Consider the following 22,257-nt stretch of genomic DNA (forward strand, 5'->3'; position numbering starts at 1 on the left):
TGCTTACATAGATTTATATGTAATATATGTAGTTTTATGATTTTTTTGGTAGTTTGCTTGTAAATAACAATATATTGTATATTAATATTATAGCATTTTGGTACGATATATTTCAAGATTGTTAATGCAATAGGGTAAAAAGATTAAAATTAGGAATGATAAATAGTAAAATATATTGACCGTTTTTATGGCAATAATAGGTAATATTTCGATTATTCTCTCGATTTTTGTTAAAAAATATTTCCGTTCAATAATAAAGCATTTATATCATTTCATTCAAATCATTTTTAATTATGTCATGGATTAGTTTTTTTTCTATGGTTAGGTATATGTTTAATTTTTATATAGTATTTATGGTTACTGTACGTATTTGTGTAAAAATAACAATTAACACATTAAAATACAGTAAAATATTTGTGGAGTATTATTCCATTCCTTTTTACAGATCCAACGAACATTCAAGTATTAAAGTAATTCTACTTCGTTTAAAATTAAATTATAAATTGCAGGTTATGTATAATTATTACAATAGTATTCACTAAATATTTTTTCCCGTAACTTTTTTAAAGTTAGTTCGTGAAGGAATTTATACATCCCTGTCTCTCTTATACTGCCGTATAAAACCACATATATAACCACATAAAAAATTAACTACCCAAGCAATTATCTCAGTCCTTTCCTCTCTCACAATTTATACAGGAAAGGATTCGTGCATTTTCGTCTGACATCAAGAATTGAAAAAAAAAACAGTCGAACCATGCATTTGACTGAAAATAGTAATTGCTATTTTCAATCGCTAGTTTTTTTACTATCGACTGTTTTGTCTGTTTTCAGTCGATAGTTCCCAATGCTATTTCCAACAGAATGATGTCCTATTATTGTATCAAAACGTCCAACAATTGGTGTAACTCACTTTTAGCTCACCCATGAGCAACAAATTGGATTTGTTTTGTTGGAAAATTAATTGTATGTATATCTCACAAAATTATATGATTATTTTCGTAGGGTTTGGGCTCGGCACCGACTTCAAACTGATCAGTTGGTAGTAGTTAAAATAATATTGTAAATAAATAAATTGTTTTAGGTAGGTATTAAGTTAAATTGTGTGTATATATATAGTAGAATAAAAAATACGTCTACTGGATAGATTAAATAAGGTTTTTTTTATTCTATTCAGTTATTATTATTATGTATGATTGTTATTTACATATATTTAAAACATTCTTTTTGTGTTAAAAATCTAATTTTGATTGTTTTTTAATTTTTTAGTGAGTTCCTTATTTATTTTTTGCAGTCAACAATTTTGTTGTTAAAAATATTTTATTTTTCTCTTTTTAGTATTAGATATTTACTCAATAAATTAGGCAGATATTTTACGTAACGATAAGTATTACAATAGGTAGGCCAGGTAAAGGTGCAGCCTGTTTGAGGAAAGATAGGAACAAAGAAACAATGTTTGCAAATAAAGAACGATTCAGGCTCCGGGGTCCGCTACCTAGCCTAGGTTAATTGGCATATCTTCTAACCAAACTATTCTAATCGACAAAAAGTAATTGACCCCAATGGAAATCGGACCCGCGACCTCCGCGTTTCAGCTAAACGTTCTAACCAATAAACCACAGGGGCAATTGCTTGCAGTATTACTACGGCCTCCCATATGATATCACTAGTGCTTAAAAAACTGAATAGCTTTTGTACCGTACGATTTTGAAAGTTTACAATTAGTTGTACGAACATCCCCATAATATTTAAAGAAATATATTCTAACTCCTAACCGTTGAGGAGTTGTACCTTCCGTCAGCAATAACATTATACACAAATATCCAATTATTTTAGATAAAAAATATGTAAAAACATTGTCCGTGCCGTTGAAATTTGACGATTTACCTCGATTTCCCCGGATTCCACCGGATCCTGACCATTCCATCAGATCCTGACTGGGTTCCAAAAAAAGAATTTTGAAAATCGGTCGACAACTGACGGAGAAATCAGTGAATATTGAAAAATATATAGAGTCGAACATCCTCCTATTTTGAAGTCGTTTAAAAATGAAACAAACGAAAGGTGCAAATTAAAAAGAACGAGTACACCAAAAAAAGAGAGAGAAACACTAACAGTGGAGAAATATGGAAGATAAAAAGGACAGAATAATTATTAAAATGGAATGTCTGTTAGAACTGTTAAGATGTAGAAAGCCTTTACGGGACCTAAACGAGAATAATATAACAAGGATGATGCAATGCTAAAATCCGCAAAAATAAGAATAAAGGCCCGGGTAAAACCATCGTATGCAAAACAGCTCGGACCGAACCTGATCGAAATCTCACAATACCACAACCATTATTAGCTTAGGACGAATTAACTGACAACCGTACATCCAACCTGTTCGTTATCTACACACACTAGTTGCACCCGCTGGATTGACGACGTCACCACTATGTCGCAGCAAGAGTGGTACAAAAGCGTCGGTTAATCCCAAGGCTCCCGCCACCTTCAGCCGCGCGAAATATAAGAATGCTATTTTCTAGTCTCGTGATCACAACTCTATCGATTCTACCGTCGGTCAAGACATAGGCCCAGGGACGTTTGGGTTTTTGCATTGACCGTTCTCGATCTTCTTCCTCATCGACGGGGTGAAAGGGCTGGCGTGAAGATGAAGTGCTTAGTGTTGGTTGTTCTTGTGCTGGTGTTCGGTGGGGCGTTCACGGATAAGACCAAGAAGCCCCACATAGTTGTGATCATCGGAGATGATATGGTAAACAACATAATATGTTCTATATTTTTCTATCAATCAACTTAACAAAATCATATTAAGTCACATCTAACAAAAATATTTGCTATATTCTATCCATGAGGAACTTTTTTACCTTTTACAAAACTTAGTGAACATATGCATGCACTTCAAAAAAGCGTTTATACTAATTTAATATCTTAATTTCAGTTTAAAAAAAAAATATATTCATTAGTATACCATAAATGAATATAATATTTTGTTTGTATATGTAGTTCTTTATGTATTAGAGCTGTTAGATTTTCAAATAAATCAAATATATTATATATATATATATATATATATATATATATATATATATATATATATATATATATATATATATATATATATATATATATATATATATATATATATATATATATATATATATATATATATATATATGTATGTATATATATTCATTTACATACTATACATTTCTAAAACAAATAACATAATTCTTATATGTAAATATCAATAAATGCTTATATACAGTCAATTCAAAATAGCAGTGACATGAGAAACGTCGCTATGTTGCTGCAGCTACTCTGAGTTTTAATACATTTTGGCTCTGACATATAACAAAATTTTAATATAAATAAAATAATTGAACAAATATTCTATTAAAGATAATTTATTTTAACATTATAGGACATCAAATGCATTTATTATCGAAGAACTCAAAACTACAATTAATTTTATAGTCATAATAATTTATAGATTACAGTTGCTTTATTATATATAAATTGAGCTTTTCTCCACACTAGCATCGGTAGGGTTCTAGACGCGTTTTCGTATGTAATGGTATCGCCCTAATCCACTTAATTAACAATTGCATATCGGAATATGTATTTTACTTTCATTAGAGAGCATATTTATGTTTTACGCTCAGTTCTTATTTCTTTCCATGCAATGTATCCTTGTAAAGTCATTATGATATTACTATATTTCTCTTTTGTTTATCCTGTAAATCTTCTGTTCTTTAAAAGTTGATTTTCAAACTACTGCAAAGGCAAGTTATGGTTCATTTATTCATGGTAGTCACCCTTGGACTTAGAGAAACACTAATTCTGAACCAGGAATAAAACCATTCCTGGTTCCAGCATGAAGCACTATGTGTCTGCAATGAATAAATGTTATGACTAACAAAATCTAATCGATAGTTATTCAAATGTTTACCTTTTTCCATGAACCTTTGTTATCTTTATAATATATTTGTTATCATCCTGCCATGAGCAACCCAATCTACCATTCTGATATATTCATGGCTCTTTTAAATATATAAATTGATATAATTCTTCTTTGATTTTGTTATATGTTCTTAAAAATTGTATTTTTTAAAAAACAATCCCAAGTTCCATTAAACGCCTTCGTTGGTTATCTTTACACCATTTAAATCCTATATTATTCAACAATGAACGGATGTTCTACATCTCTTAAATAGTTGTATATCTTTTGGATCTTTATGGATACTTTCCAGACGAACAATTTTCTCTGAAATAATTATATTAAATTATGTTTCAATTGAAAAAATTACTTATTGTTTTATACATTTCGTATATTTGATCTCTGAAACACCAAGATTGATGTTGATTCGCCACCTGTTTCGCACAAACACAGTTTCTTTTTGGCGAATATAAGGTTATATTGCTTTTTATTTTTTGAGATATTTTAGTGACCGCGTCTGTATGTAATATACAGTGCAGCTGCAAGGCGCAAACATATTTTCAACAAAATAATATTGTCTGACTGTCAAACTAATTTACAACTTTAGACAGACATATATTGACACTCGTGTCACCGCTATTTTGAATTTACTATATGTAGCTCTATATCTGTAACAGTTATTGGATTTTCCATCAAAATGTATATATATATATATATATGACAGATATATACTGAACAATATTCCTCTTTTTGTATACCTCAACGACCAACGATTGGTATATACATGTACTTAAAAAAAACTGTTTATACTAAATTAATATTATAATGTCAGTTCTTTAAATTTAATTCATTCATTTTGAATCATTCATTATTATACTATTACATTTTTAAAACAAATAGCTATTATTTTTTAAATAGCTATTAGATTTTCAAATAAAATAAATAAATAATTTAAATACGTTTAAGAAAGTTAATTTTTTCCCTCATAACCTCAAACTTTTGCAAAACAAATAATTTCTTATATCCAACACTTACTAAAACTAACAGGTAATTATTAATTTCTTTTTGTCAATATACAATTTCTCCGTTTTATAATTTTTAACAAAATGTTTTCGGATGTATATATGCACAGGCACACTGTCATATTGACATATTTCAGTGTTTGGGAGAAATATATAATATTGAAACGGTATTACTCAAGCAAATGCTGAGTTCTACTGCCACTTTTGCCTTTTTAATCGATCATCAATGATTTGCGCCCTTTCGAAGCCTATTCACCTATTGCTTCTTTTAACCGTCACAAAACGAACACAACGTATAATACACCGAAATATAACCTACAAAACATGGCGTGTAAATCAAGTAATATATAGTCCATTCAATTATACAGTGGGCTCATGTCATCTAAATTTATGATGTTAACTTACAATGTACCTTACAATGTTGCGTACAATGTTATATATATATATATATATATATATATATATATATATATATATATATATATATATATATATATATATATATATATATATACTTTCTCTTTTCACTTAACAATATTTAATACTTTTACACATGATAAACAAATAATGTCAATTTCTTTTTGTCAATATACAGATTCTTGGTCATCTGTTCGAGTTACATATGTATATTTAAATAAGATTTTAAATAAAATGTATGGGTTTACTTTAAAAATTACTGTCTTGACTACAAATTTTCATTACGCAATTTCTTTAAACAATATTTATTTTACAAATATTATTTAAGAAGGATAAATAATATTTAAAATTTGACAGTTCCTCTAGATCGTATATTTCAGTTAGTTAACCATTTTAAAACAATGAAAAAACTATTTAGGTATACTTCAGCATTAACCTCAAATATTTGTTATGTAACAATTATCAGTATATATCCATTTAATTCGTGCAATATTCCAAACTTTTATGCAAACTAACTTTCTGCATATCATGTTTGTTCAATTACATGTATATACTAAACAGTTTATAGATATCAATTTTTATTATTTCTAGTGTTTATATAAATTCCATATAAACTATTAATATTCAGCTGGTCTTCCTTTTATTTTTCGTGATTCTTAATTTCTCAGCAATTATTTGAACAAACAACTAATTATCAATAGGGTATATGGAATTTAAATAAGTGAATAACGAGTTATAAATACAAGCAAAAACTTACCAAAAACAAGTTTGTTATACAGTTGAAATAATCAAATAGCCGGTTTGTTTGGCGCAGTGGTCAAGACGGCAGGATGGTCCTCCTAGTATTATGATAGTCGCGGGTTCGAATCCTACTCGTATCAGGGCACGCAAGGACTTTATATTTGTGATTGTAATTGTCTTCATAGGCAAAAGTAAAAAATCCGGGAATAACCATCTTAGCCACGCCGTTAACCAGGGCGGGTAAGACTAGATGTCTTTTGGTCTCTAAGTTGATCACTGGCCAGTCGGTAGGTTTAATGCCGGGGACCGTGGCTCGCAGCCCACGTTAAAAAATAGGTCTAGTCCAGATAAACCCTCGTTCGTACAAAGGAGACTTTAAAATATACTGAAAGATAGAAAACCTAACCTTGAAGTTTTATTTATAAATATATATATATATATATATATATATATATATAGTTAGTAATCATTCTAATTAGCGATCATTTATAAAATAATTACTTTTGTCACAATCAAAATATAAATGTCAACAATGTCGAAAATGCGACGTTTTTTCATATGTTTGGCATATGTTTTATTTTTCATTTAAATAGATGAAACATATTTCGTTACCTTATCATTAACATTAATAAAAATTTATGATATACATTATTGCGTAAAATTTAAACTTGAAAAAGTTATGCAACATTCATAATATTGGTGAAATATTTTAAATGTCAATTTTATTTAGATCGGAGCGCTATCTACGATCTCGAATATTTCGTTTTTTCGTAGTAATCAACTATGAACTAGAAAATATAAAGGATAATGGTTGCAAGATAGATTTTATCTATGGATTCTACGTCAACAATCACGAATTGGTATGCTTGTTTCAGGGATTTAATGATGTCAGTTTTCATGGCAGCGATGAAATACCAACGCCAAACATTGACGCACTCGCATATAATGGAGTTATACTAAACAGTCATTACACGCAAGCTTTATGCACCCCTTCTAGAGCCGCTTTCCTCACTGGAAGATACCCTATACATCTTGGTAAGTCACAATTTATACATTTTATGGAGATATAAAAATAAATTAATAATTTACAAGAACTGCTGTCACTGTCAATGTCATTATTTATCACGTGTCAAAGTACTAATCTATAACTGAAATTTTGACATTTGAAAATGTCACTCATTTTTATAAATATTTCATTATTGATATAGATTATATAGATCCTTTTTTAATGTGTTTAATGTTTAAAATTTAAAAATAGTTTTAAATTTTAATAAATAATACCCAACTTCATTTTATATATTGTATCAAATGATAGATGGTGATCTTAACAATACAGAATAAAATATTGGCGTTAATAAATAGTATCTGCCTTAGAACTGTCTAATTTTTAAAATTAATTATCCTCGTTTGATTTTACAACGCGAGTAATAATACATTTTGTTGAAATATGAATTGTAAAGTATTAGTAGTTAATAATTTTCTAACGTCCTAACTAAATTGCTCATAAATCAATTTAAAAATTAGAATAGCTTATGTCGCTATTAAAATCCAGTGGTTTTTTTAATGAAAGAAAAAAAAACGAATGGATTTTCCGTGAAAAATTCACGGAACTTTTGTTTTGTTTGTTAAATATTTAAATTAACTTTTAAATGGAAACATTTCTCCTTTTTATCGATATTTCGTCCGCTCAACATTTGTATAATTTTTTTTTTAAATATTATTTGTTATTTCAAGGTCCAATTCTACGCCTCTAAATTCGATGAGATGTATGTCTCATTTTTGGTATTTATATATTTCTCTTTCGCTACCGTCTCTGGGAAATGAATATAAGGAAATGTAATAACATTGATTCGTAATAACATTTAGTGTTTAATCATGATGACAGTTTAAAACGTGTAAAATATCGCACGGATATTTGAAATCGTTCAACGAGAACGGGTAGACGTAACGTTTAATGGCAAAATATAAATTTACGTGTATTTATTCGGATTGCTGTAGGCAATGTTTTTGAAAGTTTTATTATGCATTAGTAATTCGGCTGGCAAGAAAGTAATATTGGTTTAGGGATGGGCTGATACTGTTTTGGTGTGAGCTCAGTTTGTTAACACTTCTATTCCTCAGTTTCTATTAGTTACATCATACTTTAGATATGCTTAGTACAATCTTGATTTACAAATTAATTTATTACTACTGTTCTGTTGTACTTGTATTAATACACAAGTAAGGCGAGTATGGGATTAATAGATCAGTATGTATTTCCTAAATTAAAATAAAACTAAACTACTAAAAATACACTTATACACTAAACAAGTTCGTGTGGTTTAGTTCGTTTCAATATTCTTTCCAGTAGCTATATCACTTCCATGTTGCTGTGATTTAGCAACTTTGTTTCATGTTTTATGTCGAAATCTTGGATCGTTTCTTATATCTATTTAATTTCGAGGTCCTTGGGTGGCTCCTCGTTTTGTGTGCGTTGGATTACAAGTTGGTTTGATGTCTTAGTGTAACCCCATATTGGCACCCCATTGGTCCAGATTGGCTTTATGATCATCTGATAAACCAATCCCTTTAAATTTAAGTCAAGTTGAGAGTATCTTCCGACTAACCAGTACAGTTGCTTGACTTTGAATCTAATCTACTACGGTTTTTGTCTAACATGATATTTCCAATTTAACCTACCATCAACGTATATTCCGAGGTATTGAGCTGATTCTGCTTGAAGCATCGAGCCTCTATCAAGTGATATAATTAGGTTTTTGTCATTTCGACGTAACGCAAAATTAACATGAATAGATTTTTGGAGCTATTAAGCTATATTTTCTAGTCTCTAGTCCTTTTATAGGTCTTGTTGACTGCTACTTGTACTTTTTCTATCGCCTTAGACGGAGATACATCTTTTGCCATGATAACTGTGTCGTCGGCAAATATTACAAGTATTATTTCTTTTGTTGTTGGTTTGTTTCTTTTGATGAGTATAGAGTAAATATCCCAAGATACTATCCTGTAGAACTGCAATCCAAAGACTCTAAATTTTCTTTAGAAAAGATATGTTTCCAGCAGTAGACAGTAATTCCGCGGTAGCAATTTGCTCACCTTATATATATAATATTAATCCCAAATGCCATACCCGGTCAAAAACTTGTGATATGTCTAGGAATATTGCAGAGCACTATTTCTTTCCTTCAAATGCCTTTTCAACAACCGCTATTCACTTGGTCGATTGTCGAGTGGTGATTGATGTTTGTGGGATATCAGCAGTATAGAGTAAATATCCCAAGATACTATCCTGTAGAACTGCAGTCCAAAGACTCTAAATTTTCTTTAGAAAAGATATGTTTCCAGCAGTAGACAGTAATTCCGCGGTAGCAATTTGCTCACCTTATATATATAATATTAATCCCAAATGCCATACCCGGTCAAAAACTTGTGATATGTCTAGGAATATTGCAGGCCACTATTTCTTTTCTTCGAATGCCTTTTCAGCAACCGCTGTTCACTTGGTCGATTGTCGAGTGGCGATTTCGAAATCCAAACTGGAAATCTGGTATTTCTATAAATGGTTTAATAGGTTTTAACGGCAATTTCTCAAATAATTTTGGTATCACAGATAGCAGCGAAATAGTACTGTAAGATCAAATTTGTTCTGCCGGTTTATCAGGTTTTTTAGGCGTAATTATTCGAGCAACCTTAAGACGTTCCGGAACATGGTTCACTCTCAGACAGGCATTTAATATATATGTCAACATGATTATGCAATCTCCTCACTTGCAGAAATCAGATTTACAGCTACATCGCGCCGATAAACATGATTTATATCTATTATAGATTCTATATAATTCGGTTGGAATGCGTTAACTAAATATTCTGCGAATAAGCTTTTTCATCGCTACGTCGAACCCATTCATTTTGATCATTTGTAATAGTTAGCCGCGGGTTCGAATCCTGCTGGGGCATGGTCGTAAATTTATGTTTGTGGTTGTTTAAAATTTGTGATTGTTCTAGGCAAGAGTGTAAAATCCGACAAGGAAAATGATCCCAGTCACGCCAGTGACCATGCTGGGTAAGACCGGGTGTCTTCTGGGATGATTTCCAAAGTTGGTCACTCGCCAGTCGATAGGCCTAATGCTGAGGACCGTGGTTCAGAGCTCACGTTAAACTTTAGGTCCAGTCCAGATAAACTCATAGTTGGTAAAAGGAGACTTTAAAATATATTTAAAAATAATAATAAAAATAAATAAATAAATAATCAGAATCATATTATCAAGAAAATAAGACAGGTAGACGTTGGGTTGGCAGTTGTTTCGCAGTTATTAGAAGCATTCCTTGACATAGTTAATGGTTTGGGAAAATATCGCAATTCAAGCTGTAAGTAAAGCAAGAGAAGTTCAGAAAGTTCAGTGGTAAATAACTTGGACTCACCAAAACTTGGAAAATCATTACATACAGGGCGTACCATGAATATTGGGGTAAAATCAATGCAATTCAGATGATCATTACGGAAAAAAATCTTTGGACGAAGGTACAAGTGATACAAATAAGTGAAATCATTCCAAGATGTTTCTCAAAACTTAAAAAATAGGAATGAAACAGAAATACGCGGACTGAAACAAGAAAATAATCAGAACAATTAAGTTTGGGACCAAAATAAAAAAAAACAACACTTTTTCCGTTTATTTTTAATGACAGGAACCAGCTTGTAAAGTAATCAAAACAAACAAATTAACCGTTAACGCAACAATAATAATAGCACCATTTATAGTACAAATTAAACGGATACGAAAAGAAATTCACAGAACTTACGCGCGAATCGATTTTCTTGAGACTTACGAAGGTCTTCGGAGTGAAATGTGCTCGTTTCGCCTTTATCAGGTCGAATGGAATTGGCTTCGTAATTTGTTGTGTGGATTTATTCGCGAACTTTCAATGTCAATACTGTTAGGTGTTTGTAAATGGCGCTATTAGATTCGTCCTTATATTTTCTATTATTTATTATGTGACACGTGTGAAGTTTCACGTAGATCTATCAATTCACTCGTATGTTTTAACCATTCGAGTTTTTTTTACAAGTTGTAGAGCAAAAATATAAATAAAATACTCTTGATCTTCAGTTAGAACAATAGAGAGGGTAGATCAAGTTTAAACCTAATCGTACAAAATTTGAACACAATACAGAAAACGACCAAACAAAGTGTCAGAAGCACTGGGCATTTAATTAATAGCTCAATTGAACAGTCCTCGGCCTAACACATAGATGGCGCTACTAGAATTAAATCCATATGTTTTGTAGATAGCACTAACCCTCAAAAGATGCGTGTATAAATTTGACAGCCGTCGGATCATTAGTTTGTGAATTACAGCATTTTAAGTGTTGAAAGGAATTTCTTGTGTTGATGGAATATTACTTTTTGGAGGAAAAAAGTACAGTTAAAGCAAAAACTTGGCTTGATGCCGAGTTTCCAGACACTGCCATCAAGGATTGGTAATGCTAAGTTTAGAGGTGGTGAAATGAGCACCGAACACGGTGAACGCAATGGACGGTCAAAAGAGGTTATTGCCGACAAAAACATTTAAAAAATTCACAAAGTGATTTTGAATGACCGTAAATTGAAATTGAATGAAATAGCAGACACTCTAAAGATATCAATTACATCATATCATACCCGAGTTTTTGCGACGATGTGTGACAATGGATGAAACATGGCTCCATCATTTCACTCTGAAGTTCAATCGACAGTCATACAAGCGGACTGCACACGATGAACCCGCTCCAAAGCGTGGGAAAACGCAACAGTCGGCTGGCAAGGTTATGGCGTCTGCATTTTGAGAAGCGCATGGAATTATTTTCATTGACTACCTTGAAAAAAGAAGGACCATCAATGTTACTATTATATAGCGTTATTGGACCGTTTGAAGGACGAAATCGCCGAAAAACGGCCGTATTTGAAGAAAAACGAAGTGTTGCTTCACCAAGACAATGCACCGTGTCAAAAATCCATGAATTGGGCTTCGAATTGCTTCCTCATCCACCGTATTCTCCAGATCGGGCTCCCAGCGACTATTTCCTGTTCTCAGATATCAAAAGAATGCTCGCTGGGAGGAAATTTTCGTCGAATGAAGAGGTGATCGCCGAAACTGAGGCATATTTTGAAGCAAAGGACAAATCATACTACAAAAATGGTATCGAAAAGTCCAAATTCACCGAAAAATTTCGAAGGGAATGACCAAAAAAAAAATGTGATTTACTATGGTAGGCCGGGGACTTTTCAATTGACCTGTTATAATCTTAATTTTACTTCTTTTATGGCTAACTAATACATCCTATACACTTTTTATTTTGCCTTACATACTACTTTAATTTTTTCCGTTTCAGTATATTTTATTCCTCAAATATCCGCGATAAAAAAACTGCCAAATATGTCCATGTCAAAATCAACGGTGCCAACGCACCCAACCAAACCGATTTATTCCTCTACGGTTATGTTTCGTGTAATTCTTTATCCGACAAGATAATCTCATTCTGAAAGCGGCGGGTATTATTCATTGATATTTCGCAAGATTCAGTTTGGCCAGTGTTATGGTCAAGGACAACCGCTGATACCGAACGGGAAATATAAATTGACATCTGTCTACCAGCGTTCTGTTGTTTAGTTTCGTTGTGTTGTCGTTTTTTTTTGTGTTCGTTTGATATTGTTAATTAGAAAGTGTTTATGGTTGTATTTCGCAACATGTTGTAATGACCTTGCCGCTTTGTTACACCTTGTCGTTTGTTCTACTCTCTCAAAATAACCCTTAAGAATAATAATAGTTACTTCCTAATATCTTTATCGTTATCGTTATCGTTACTTCATGTATACTTAATAATATCTATGAATTTTCTAGTGTCACTTTGATTTATATTATAGTATTATACTTGTGCAATATTGGCCTAACACAATTTATTATATACAAATACAATGTTTATTATTTATACTCCATTTATAATTAACTCATTAATAATAATGTATAGAGTATTTTTAAAAAATGGAACCGGCTTCAAAAAATAAATAAGGAACTCACTAAAAAGTAAAAATAATCGAACTTAGCTTATTTTTAACACAAAAAACGTTTTAAAATAAAATATGTACATAATAATAACCGTTGCAATAAATAAATCAAAATAATCAAAAACCTTATTTAACCTATCTACTACACGTATTTTATATTCTACTATATGCACACAATTTATCTTAATACCTACCTAAATCTGTTTATCGATTTATAATATTATTTTAATTACTTCCAATTGATAAGTTTGAAGTCGGTACGAGCAACAAATTAGATTTATTAGATTTGTTTTAGATTAGATTTATTAGATTTTTATTGTTGGGACTCGGCGCCGACTTCAAATTCAACCTGATTTTTTAAACCTCTTTTTTAAATAGTTTCTTATTTATTTATTGAAGTTGGTTCAACTGTTTTTTTTTAATATTTTAATTTTTGCCTTTTTAGTGTTAGATATTTTACTCAATAAATTACGCATTTATTTTATTAATTTTTACGAGTAGGTCAAGTAAGGGTGCAGCCCTTATGAGGAAAAATAGAAATAAAGAAACAATGATTGAAAATAAGGAACGCTTCAGAGTCCGGGGTCCTCTACCTAGCCTAGGTGATTTGATAAATATTCTAACCAAACTAGAACAATAACAAAAAGGCGTTGCTCCCGTCGGAAATAGAAACCATCTCCGCGTGTGTGCTAAACGCTCTAACCAGTATACCATAGAGGCAGTTTGCCTGCAATATTTCTACGACTCCTCATATGATATGATTAGTATTTAAAAAGCAAATTGAACGGCTTTTACACTGAAAAATTTTAGTAAGCAAACCGTTACTAAAAACTCAAAAAAACCCTGAAGGATACAACGGTCCGGTCCCTGCTTTCATCATTAACTTACCTATATAATTTCAAGGTATACAATCAGTTGTCTATACGTCTCCATAATAATTAAATAAAGTCTTCCGTCACATCAAATCAGCAATAACATTATACACAAACATTTGATTATTTTATGTAAAGTATATGTGAAAACATTGTACGTGCCTTGAGAGTTTCCCTCGATTTCCCCGGATTTCACCATCAGATCCTGAGTGGGTTCCAATGTGACTACTCAGGAAGTGCACTCTTTTGAATAAAAAAAGAATTTTAAAAATCGGTCAAAAATTGACTGAGATATCGATGAACATACATAAAAATATAGTCGAACATAGAACCTCCTCCTTTGTTAAAGTCGGTTAAAAATGATTAGTTAGATATGCATATGAACATTACATAACTAAAAGTGTTTTATTACTTTAAAATTACTTATTTCGTTTTATTACTTATTTCGTGCAATAATATTGAAAAGTATATTGAAATAATTAATCTCAAGAATTATTAGCAACCCTTTCTATTATTATAAAACTTCATCGAAAATCGCTCGAGCAAAACCATAGTATTACCATTAGTTCCGCTGATCTTTTGCTCAATTAATATTTTCCTTCATTCTTCGTTCAAGTTCTTTCAACTTCATTGATTCATTTTGTTTCTCTCTAGCTTTTTTAATTTTCACTCCTCTCCATTAATGAACATTTTCTCTGTCTTTTTGTTTCTATTACATATGGTTTTAATGTTTTTTTGAATGTCTCTCATTTATCTGTATCAGATATTCTAAATTTTTATATTATACATATATATATATATATATATATATATATATATTGCAAATATTTTAAATTTTTTCAAAATGAATTGGTCTCGTGCTTCTTCCCATCCATCGTACCATATCTATAAGATTCTTCACTATGTGTACTGCCTTTTGTGTTACAATTTACATTTTATTTGTTTGATTTTCTCTATGGTTTGAATTGACTTTTTGTGCAATGTTCACTTTCTGGGCAATAGAAACAGTGGTTATATGGCGGTTGTATTCGGCCATTTCTATGATGCGTAACCTAAAGGTATTATCCAGGAACCATAAAGACTATTCGTCTATATAGAATAAAAACTGTAAAATATAGCGTATTATTTATTTGCTGGTGTTCACCTCTGAAGTGCGGTCAAAAGATTTCTAGATTTTCTATCTCTCGGTAGTACTATGTTTAGTTATTCAGTTATTTGTTAACATCACGTTAGACAAAAGCAAAACTCATTAGAACCAAAGTAAAATAACTATACTGGTTAGTCGGAAGATACTCTCAACTTGATCTAAAATCAAAAAGGTTGATCTATAAGACAATTATAAAACCAATTTAGATCTCTGGGGTGCAAATATGAGGTTGCACTAAAAATTCAAATCAACTAGTCATACAACGCTGTCAAAACAAGGTTCTTCTATTGATTACCAATGCCCATCGCTACTTAACCAATGAAGAACTGCACGATGACCTGAAAATCAAAAATTTGCGAAGGGATCCAAGATTTGCCCTTGAAACACGAAAGAAGATTACTAAATCATACTAACGTGGAAGCAATACAACTGTTGGACAGCGCGCAGTATGTCAGGAGATTGAAGCAAACCAAACCATACGAACTTATATAAAGTGTATACCATTAGTGTAAACTATAGCTATAAGATATTATAATTTTATTAGTGAGGAATACATATTGATGCATTTTCTCGCACTCATCTTGCTTGTGAATTAATCCAAGTACAAATGAAAAGTAGTAATAAATCAATGTATAATTAAGATTGTACTAAGCGTATCTAATAAATATGTTATAAAAAAAAAGAAAAAGTTATTTGTTTAGTTTAGTTATTGTTTATTTTCTATTATACTTAAAAAGTACAAAATACACTGTGCTGTTAGACATCATTTATGATGAATATGTTCAATCGATAGCGTGAAATAAACAATTTTAAAAAAACACTCGTTATTTATAACAAAGAGAGAAATGTGACAAAATAATTTGTATTAAGAACCTAATACTATGTATGGTATATTAGTTAGAAGTTCTGATTTGTTAATCTTATTCGTGAATTTTACACTAGTATTATATAATAGTGAATACCTTAAAGCATTACATCTACTTAACAAAAATATAAAACTGTTAGATTCTATATAACCTACTATCTCATTAATACGACTTAATGTATCTATCCAAAGTAGTATTGAACTATAATGTTAAATTAAATATTCTTTTGTAACATTTTTTGTTTCATTATTATATTAGAATGTTGTAACAAAAACTAAACGTCAAGCTTAAATGCGGCAACAATGTGACGTTTTGACGTCTTAAATTGAGATGACTTGAATTTACCGCTACCTTGGCTGGACTATAGTTTAACTTGAGAATACAATCTGCTTCAAAAATAAGAATATATAAGATATCTAAACGTAAAATTATTTACTTAATCATTTGCAATTTGCTCTAGGTATGCAACATCTAGTCATTTTGGAGCCTGAACCCTGGGGAGTACCACTTAACGAAACCCTTCTGCCCGAATACCTCAAGAGACATGGATATATCACCAGAGCTATCGGTAAATGGCACTTGGGATTTTGTAAGAAGGAATACACGCCCACATATCGAGGTTTCGACAGTCATTATGGATACTGGCAAGGCTTCCATGACTACTACGAACACACTATTCATGCCACGGTAAGGTGTATCACAATATAAATGTCTAAAATAGCACTCCATGTTTTAACATGATACATTCTATTCCAATAATGTAATCATAATCCAAGAGAACAGCTTTTTACCAACACTCTAGATAATGCCAACATATAACAATAATAAAATTAACAATCGGTTAACAATCAATCTCATTTTTGACTTCTTTGTCAATACTGAACGACTTCCAGATATACTCAGATATTTAAATGCATTTGCTTCTTCTATATTTACATTTGGATACTTGCTCGCTACTGGTATCCCATCAACAACGTCCACCTTGTTTGATTTTTTTTGGCATTTCTAATGTATCTGTAATTTCGATTATTTTTTGAACCGTGAAGCATATTTGGCCAAATAATAATATTGCTGAATACCTTTTCTATCTAAAAATGAAATTAAAAAGAGTCAATAACTTAACTATCGATATCATTTATAACTTTTCGGCAGTAATGAACGATTTCCATTACCTTGTATGTTCAGATATTAAATACTCAGATATTTAAATGCATCTACTTCTTCTATATTTACATTTGGATACTTGCTCACTACTCGTATCCCATCAATAACACCCACCTTGTTCATTTGTTTCCACCATTTTGCTTAAAATAATGCCGGTTTTCAATTTGTACTCCTAATTTATACTTTAGTTTTCGTTAACTTAACACAATTTAACTTACATTAATATAACCAAAATCAAATTGTCCAAAGTATTTTTAAATAAAAATAATTTACAATTATAAATCTAGTTCAGTAAAATACTATTTAAAAAACGTGGATTACTTTATTGGAAACTTAAGAAAAAGTGTTTTATATAAAAAAGTACATCGTCTTTAGTACACTTCGGAATTTGGATATGATATGCGTCGAAATATGAGCGTTGATTGGGAGGCCAAAGGAAAATATTCCACGGAGCTCTTCACTGACGAAGCGGTTAACACTATCCGTGACCACAACACCAAGGATCCCCTCTTTATGTATTTGGCTCATCTGGCGCCTCACGCTGGCAACGACTGGGATCCCCTGCAGGCCCCTGATGAAGAAATAACCAAATTTGCTCATATCCAAGACCCAGAAAGAAGAATTTACGCCGGTAAGTACGATATTGCGTTAAAAATTCTGTTTTCTTTTTGTTGTGATCTTCCATTGCTAATAGAACTTAAATATGTGTAAGTAATTATCAAAAATAAAATTAAAAAATGGGAATTTATAGCTTTGTGTTAACAAAGGGACGTTGCAATTTGAAACAGTGAACGTTGTTTAAAGATACTAAATACAAAAATGATATAACACGGTAGACAATTAATTTAAAAGAAATATTGTATTGTATTGGGTGCTTACGTATATCCTTGTTATTTTCTGTTTCAACTTTTTGGTAACATGGCGATATCATGTCCAAAAAACTATGTTGGTTTGGCAACAATCCGAACATCGATCCATTTCCTTTACGTGTGTTAGGAACAGTTTCATTCGATTTTCGCAGCTTCATATGCACAGCAAGACATTATGACTATAAGTAGCGTTGGAAACCATAGACTGAAAGCAGTCGAAACAGTCGATAGTCCCAAAACAGTCGTAACAGTCGATAGTCAAAAAAATAGCAATTACTATTTTCAGTCAAATGCACGTTTCGACTGGTTTTTTTTCCATCCGTGATGTCAGAAGAAGATGTACGAATTCTTGTCTGATAAAATGTGAGATAGGAAAGGACGGAGATAAATGCTTGGAGCAGTTAATTTTAAATGTCTTTATATTCTCCAATGGTACTATAAGCGAGACAGAGATGTATATATATTCATTCACGTGATAACCTTAAAAAAGAAAGGGAAAACAAAATTACTAATTTCGTAATTTCTATTATCATGTAATAAATATGCAATTTCTGAAACCTTTGGAACCTAATTTTGGTTTTCAAGATTTTAGGAAAAAAGTTTCGTCAAACAAGAGGCCTGGACAAAAATCGTGAAAGTTTATCAAAAAAGTATTACCTATTACACCAGTCCAAAGTATTACCTACCATGCCAATCAAAAATATCTTACTTTATTTATCATTTACAATTTAATTTTTTGTCCTCGAAAACTAGCGTTCCAGAATGCTGCTATATTAATTTCCAATATATAGTTATTCACAAGCAAACTACAAAAAAACATAAAACCACATATATTACATATAAATCTATATAAGCATATTTTAATAAAAATGATTTTTTGAAAGTTTTATGACTTTTAATACAGCTCTCATTTGACAGCTACTACTACGCTCCTCTAACTTCTCTGGATGGACGTTTTTCTAAAAATGGACAAATAACGTTATTTGATAATTTTAATAATAATTTAAAAAATTGCTTTCAAACATTTTTGATCGTCAAGTAAATATCTGGAAAAAATAATTTAAAATTATTTCTTTCAGCTATGGTGTCAATGTTGGATAGAAGCGTGGGTGCTGTGGTGGGAGCCTTGAGGGAGAAGCACATGCTGGAAAACTCCATTATCATCTTTATGTCAGACAACGGGGCTGCTCCAGAAGGTATCCACGCCAACCACGGATCCAATTACCCATTTAGGGGGGTGAGTAATTTTATTTCATAAATATGAGGACTACGGAAGAAGTATAGCTTTTTTAGTTACTTGAAAAAATGCGATTATAATAGCAATTCTAAAAAGTAAGAAGAATTAATTTTCAAAAACACAAATCACTTAACAACTATAGATCAGAGTGGTTTAAATCTGGTATACAGGGTAGGTGTTCAACCTGTATACCAGATACCAGTGGGGTTCGAGATTTTACTGATTTACTCTTGTTATATTGTTCAATTGTCAACAAATAAACGATTTAATTCTTTATAATCCGTAATAAATATACAGGGTGTTATATGTAATAATCAATTGAAAAATAAAACAATGGTCCTATCATCGCCATCTTTTGTCGAACGAATCTTTTATATCATTATTTATGACGGAAATCCCTAAGACCTGGAATAAATCTCTTTACATATAACACTTTCTTCCTATAACAGGTCAATTGAAAAGTCTCCGGCCTACCATAGTAAAACACATTTTTTTGGCAAAATTAGTTTTTTTATTCAACATAATTCCCTTCAAGGGTGATACACTAATTATAGCGACCCTCCAACTTTTCGATACCATTTTTGTAGTACGATTTGTCCTTTGCTTCAAAATAGGCCTCAGTTTCGGCGATCACCTCTTCATTCGACGAAAATTTCTTCCCAGCGAGCATTCTTTTGATATCTGAGAACAGGAAATAGTCGTTGGGGGCCAGATCTAGAGAATACGGTGGATGAGGAAGCAATTCGAAGCCCAGTTCATAGCCCAATTTTAACACGGTGCATTGTCTTGGTAAAGCAGCACTTTCTTTTTCTTCAAATGCGGCCGTTTTTCGGAGATTTCGTCCTTCAAACGGTCCAATAACGCTATGTAATAGTCGCTGTTGATAGTTATTCCTTTTTCAAGGTAGTCAATGAAAATTATTCCATGCGCATCCTAAAATACAGACGCCATAACCTTGCCAGCCGACTGTTGCGTTTTTCCACGCTTTGGAGCGGGTTCATCGTGTGCAGTCCACTCGGATGACTGTCGATTGGACTTCGGAGTGAAATGATGGAGCCATGTTTCATCATTTCATTTCAACAATTCGCGCTTGAAGCAAATCGCCTGTTTCTTCGGAATATCTAGACATGTGGCAATCGTGCCATTGGAATGACGTAGAACGGTGAATTCTGAATGGTACACAACCATTTGTTTACCAGAAGTATCCCGTGAAATACGAATAAAGAAGCGACAACGAAGGATCATTCGTCATTACGGCAATATTCAAGTTCTTACACCTGAAATAACCAACTATTTGACTGGCTAAACATTCGAATTATTGGGTCACTCTCCAGGCAACTCGGCATTGGCGCCAAATGACTTTTTATTCCCGCATATCAAAAATAAATTGTGTAGTCAACTTTTTTTAACGTCTGAAGAAGACGTTTATGCAATCAAAAATTGTGTTTTAGACTACCTCAATCTGAGTGGAAAATGTTACGAAGATTGAATCAAGCGCATGCAACAGTGTATTATGATCATGGAGAATACTTCGAAAGACAATTTCATTAATAAATTACCGTCTTTTAATTATTAATCTCAAATTATAAATAGCAAGGGTTGTATTTTTAATATGAAACACCAAGTTGTTGGAATTTTAATTGAATTTAAATTTTTTGCTATAAAAAATAAAACAAAATACTGCAATATTTTCCTAAATATATTTGTTGTGATCTTAACATTATAATAACTAATATTTAGGCAAAGAATTCGGGCTGGGAAGGTGGTATGAGAAACATCGCTGCAATCTGGAGTCCTCTCATAAAGAAACCTCAAAGAGTCTCGAATAATCTGATGCACATCTCCGATTGGTTACCGACTTTGCTGTCCGCTGCAGGTACGTAGAAATAGAGGAACTGTGAATTGGTAATGAAATTTGATACTTCCTAGGTCTGGGCACCTCCGAGTTACCATCATCCCTCGACGGTCGAGATCAGTGGAAGGCCATATCTGAGGGTTCCGAATCACCGAGAACTGAGATCTTGCACAACATCGACGATATCGACAAATACGGAGCCATACGCCAAGGAGAATGGAAATATTTATACGGATCCGCGTCCAAAGGACGAATGGATTCGTGGTACGGAAACAATGGAAAGGACCCTCTCTATAACTACGACGAAGGGATCGTGCTTCAATCACAAGCAGGTAGCGCCATATCCGGATTGATTACCTACCAACAGATCAAGGAAAAAAATTCGTTGCACGACCATCACCAAAAGATGAACTTCAGCGTCAACCTCCTGGACGCCGAAGACATCATACGTTTAAGACAAGACGCTACTGTTAAGTGCAACGTGTCGAAAGCCCAGAAAAAAGCAGAGTGCAAACCGATGGAGTCGCCCTGCTTGTTCAACATCAAGGACGACCCGTGCGAAACCGTCAATCTCATCGCTGAACATCCGAAGATAGCCGCCAGGTTGCAGGAAGAACTGTTAAATTACAAAAAATCAACTCGCCCACCAATCAATATCCCCAGAGACCCCAAGGCCGATCCCTCCAGGTTCAATGGTACCTGGACCAACTGGCTAGATTATGATGTCACCCAAGAAAAGATCAGCTTCAACGCGCTCTCTCATTTGGCCGTTGGCCTGATCTCTGGAGCATGCGTAGCCGTGGTCGTCATAGTTCTGGTTCTTCTGACGATCACCTGTAGGAAAACGCCAAAACGGAGCATGCTGGGACTGTACGAAGAGGCGGAAATGTGTACGGAGTTGGAGACCAAATCGGACAATACCTTTGAGGAGAGAGAAAGACAGATGAGAGCGTCGCTCAGGAGCGAGATCAGAGACGTATGATTTGTGTTCAGTGATTGTGACGCTGCCTCTGTGTTCTTTTATAGGAAACTTAGTTGTATAAGTTAATTTATTATAATAAATAAATAATTAAAAATGACCTGC

General features: G+C 32.3%; 1 protein-coding gene across 1 annotated transcript; it reads left to right on the forward strand.

Annotated features, from left to right (window-relative positions):
• Positions 1–2,395: 2,395 nt before the first annotated feature.
• LOC143191392 (arylsulfatase B) lies at positions 2,396–22,250 on the forward strand. The gene is made up of 7 exons (XM_076396416.1): positions 2,396–2,755; positions 6,996–7,155; positions 16,509–16,735; positions 17,588–17,843; positions 19,161–19,318; positions 21,059–21,194; positions 21,248–22,250. Exons 1-7 carry the CDS (start codon positions 2,654–2,656, stop codon positions 22,153–22,155), a joined length of 1,947 nt encoding a protein of 648 aa, XP_076252531.1. The 5' UTR covers positions 2,396–2,653; the 3' UTR covers positions 22,156–22,250.
• The last annotated feature ends 7 nt before the right edge of the window (positions 22,251–22,257 follow it).

The sequence above is a fragment of the Rhynchophorus ferrugineus genome, unplaced genomic scaffold (assembly GCF_030347505.1).
Source record: "Rhynchophorus ferrugineus isolate W39M unplaced genomic scaffold, kcgeb_rfMv2 rfM2, whole genome shotgun sequence".
In the NCBI taxonomy this organism is placed as follows: Eukaryota; Metazoa; Arthropoda; class Insecta; order Coleoptera; family Curculionidae; genus Rhynchophorus; species Rhynchophorus ferrugineus.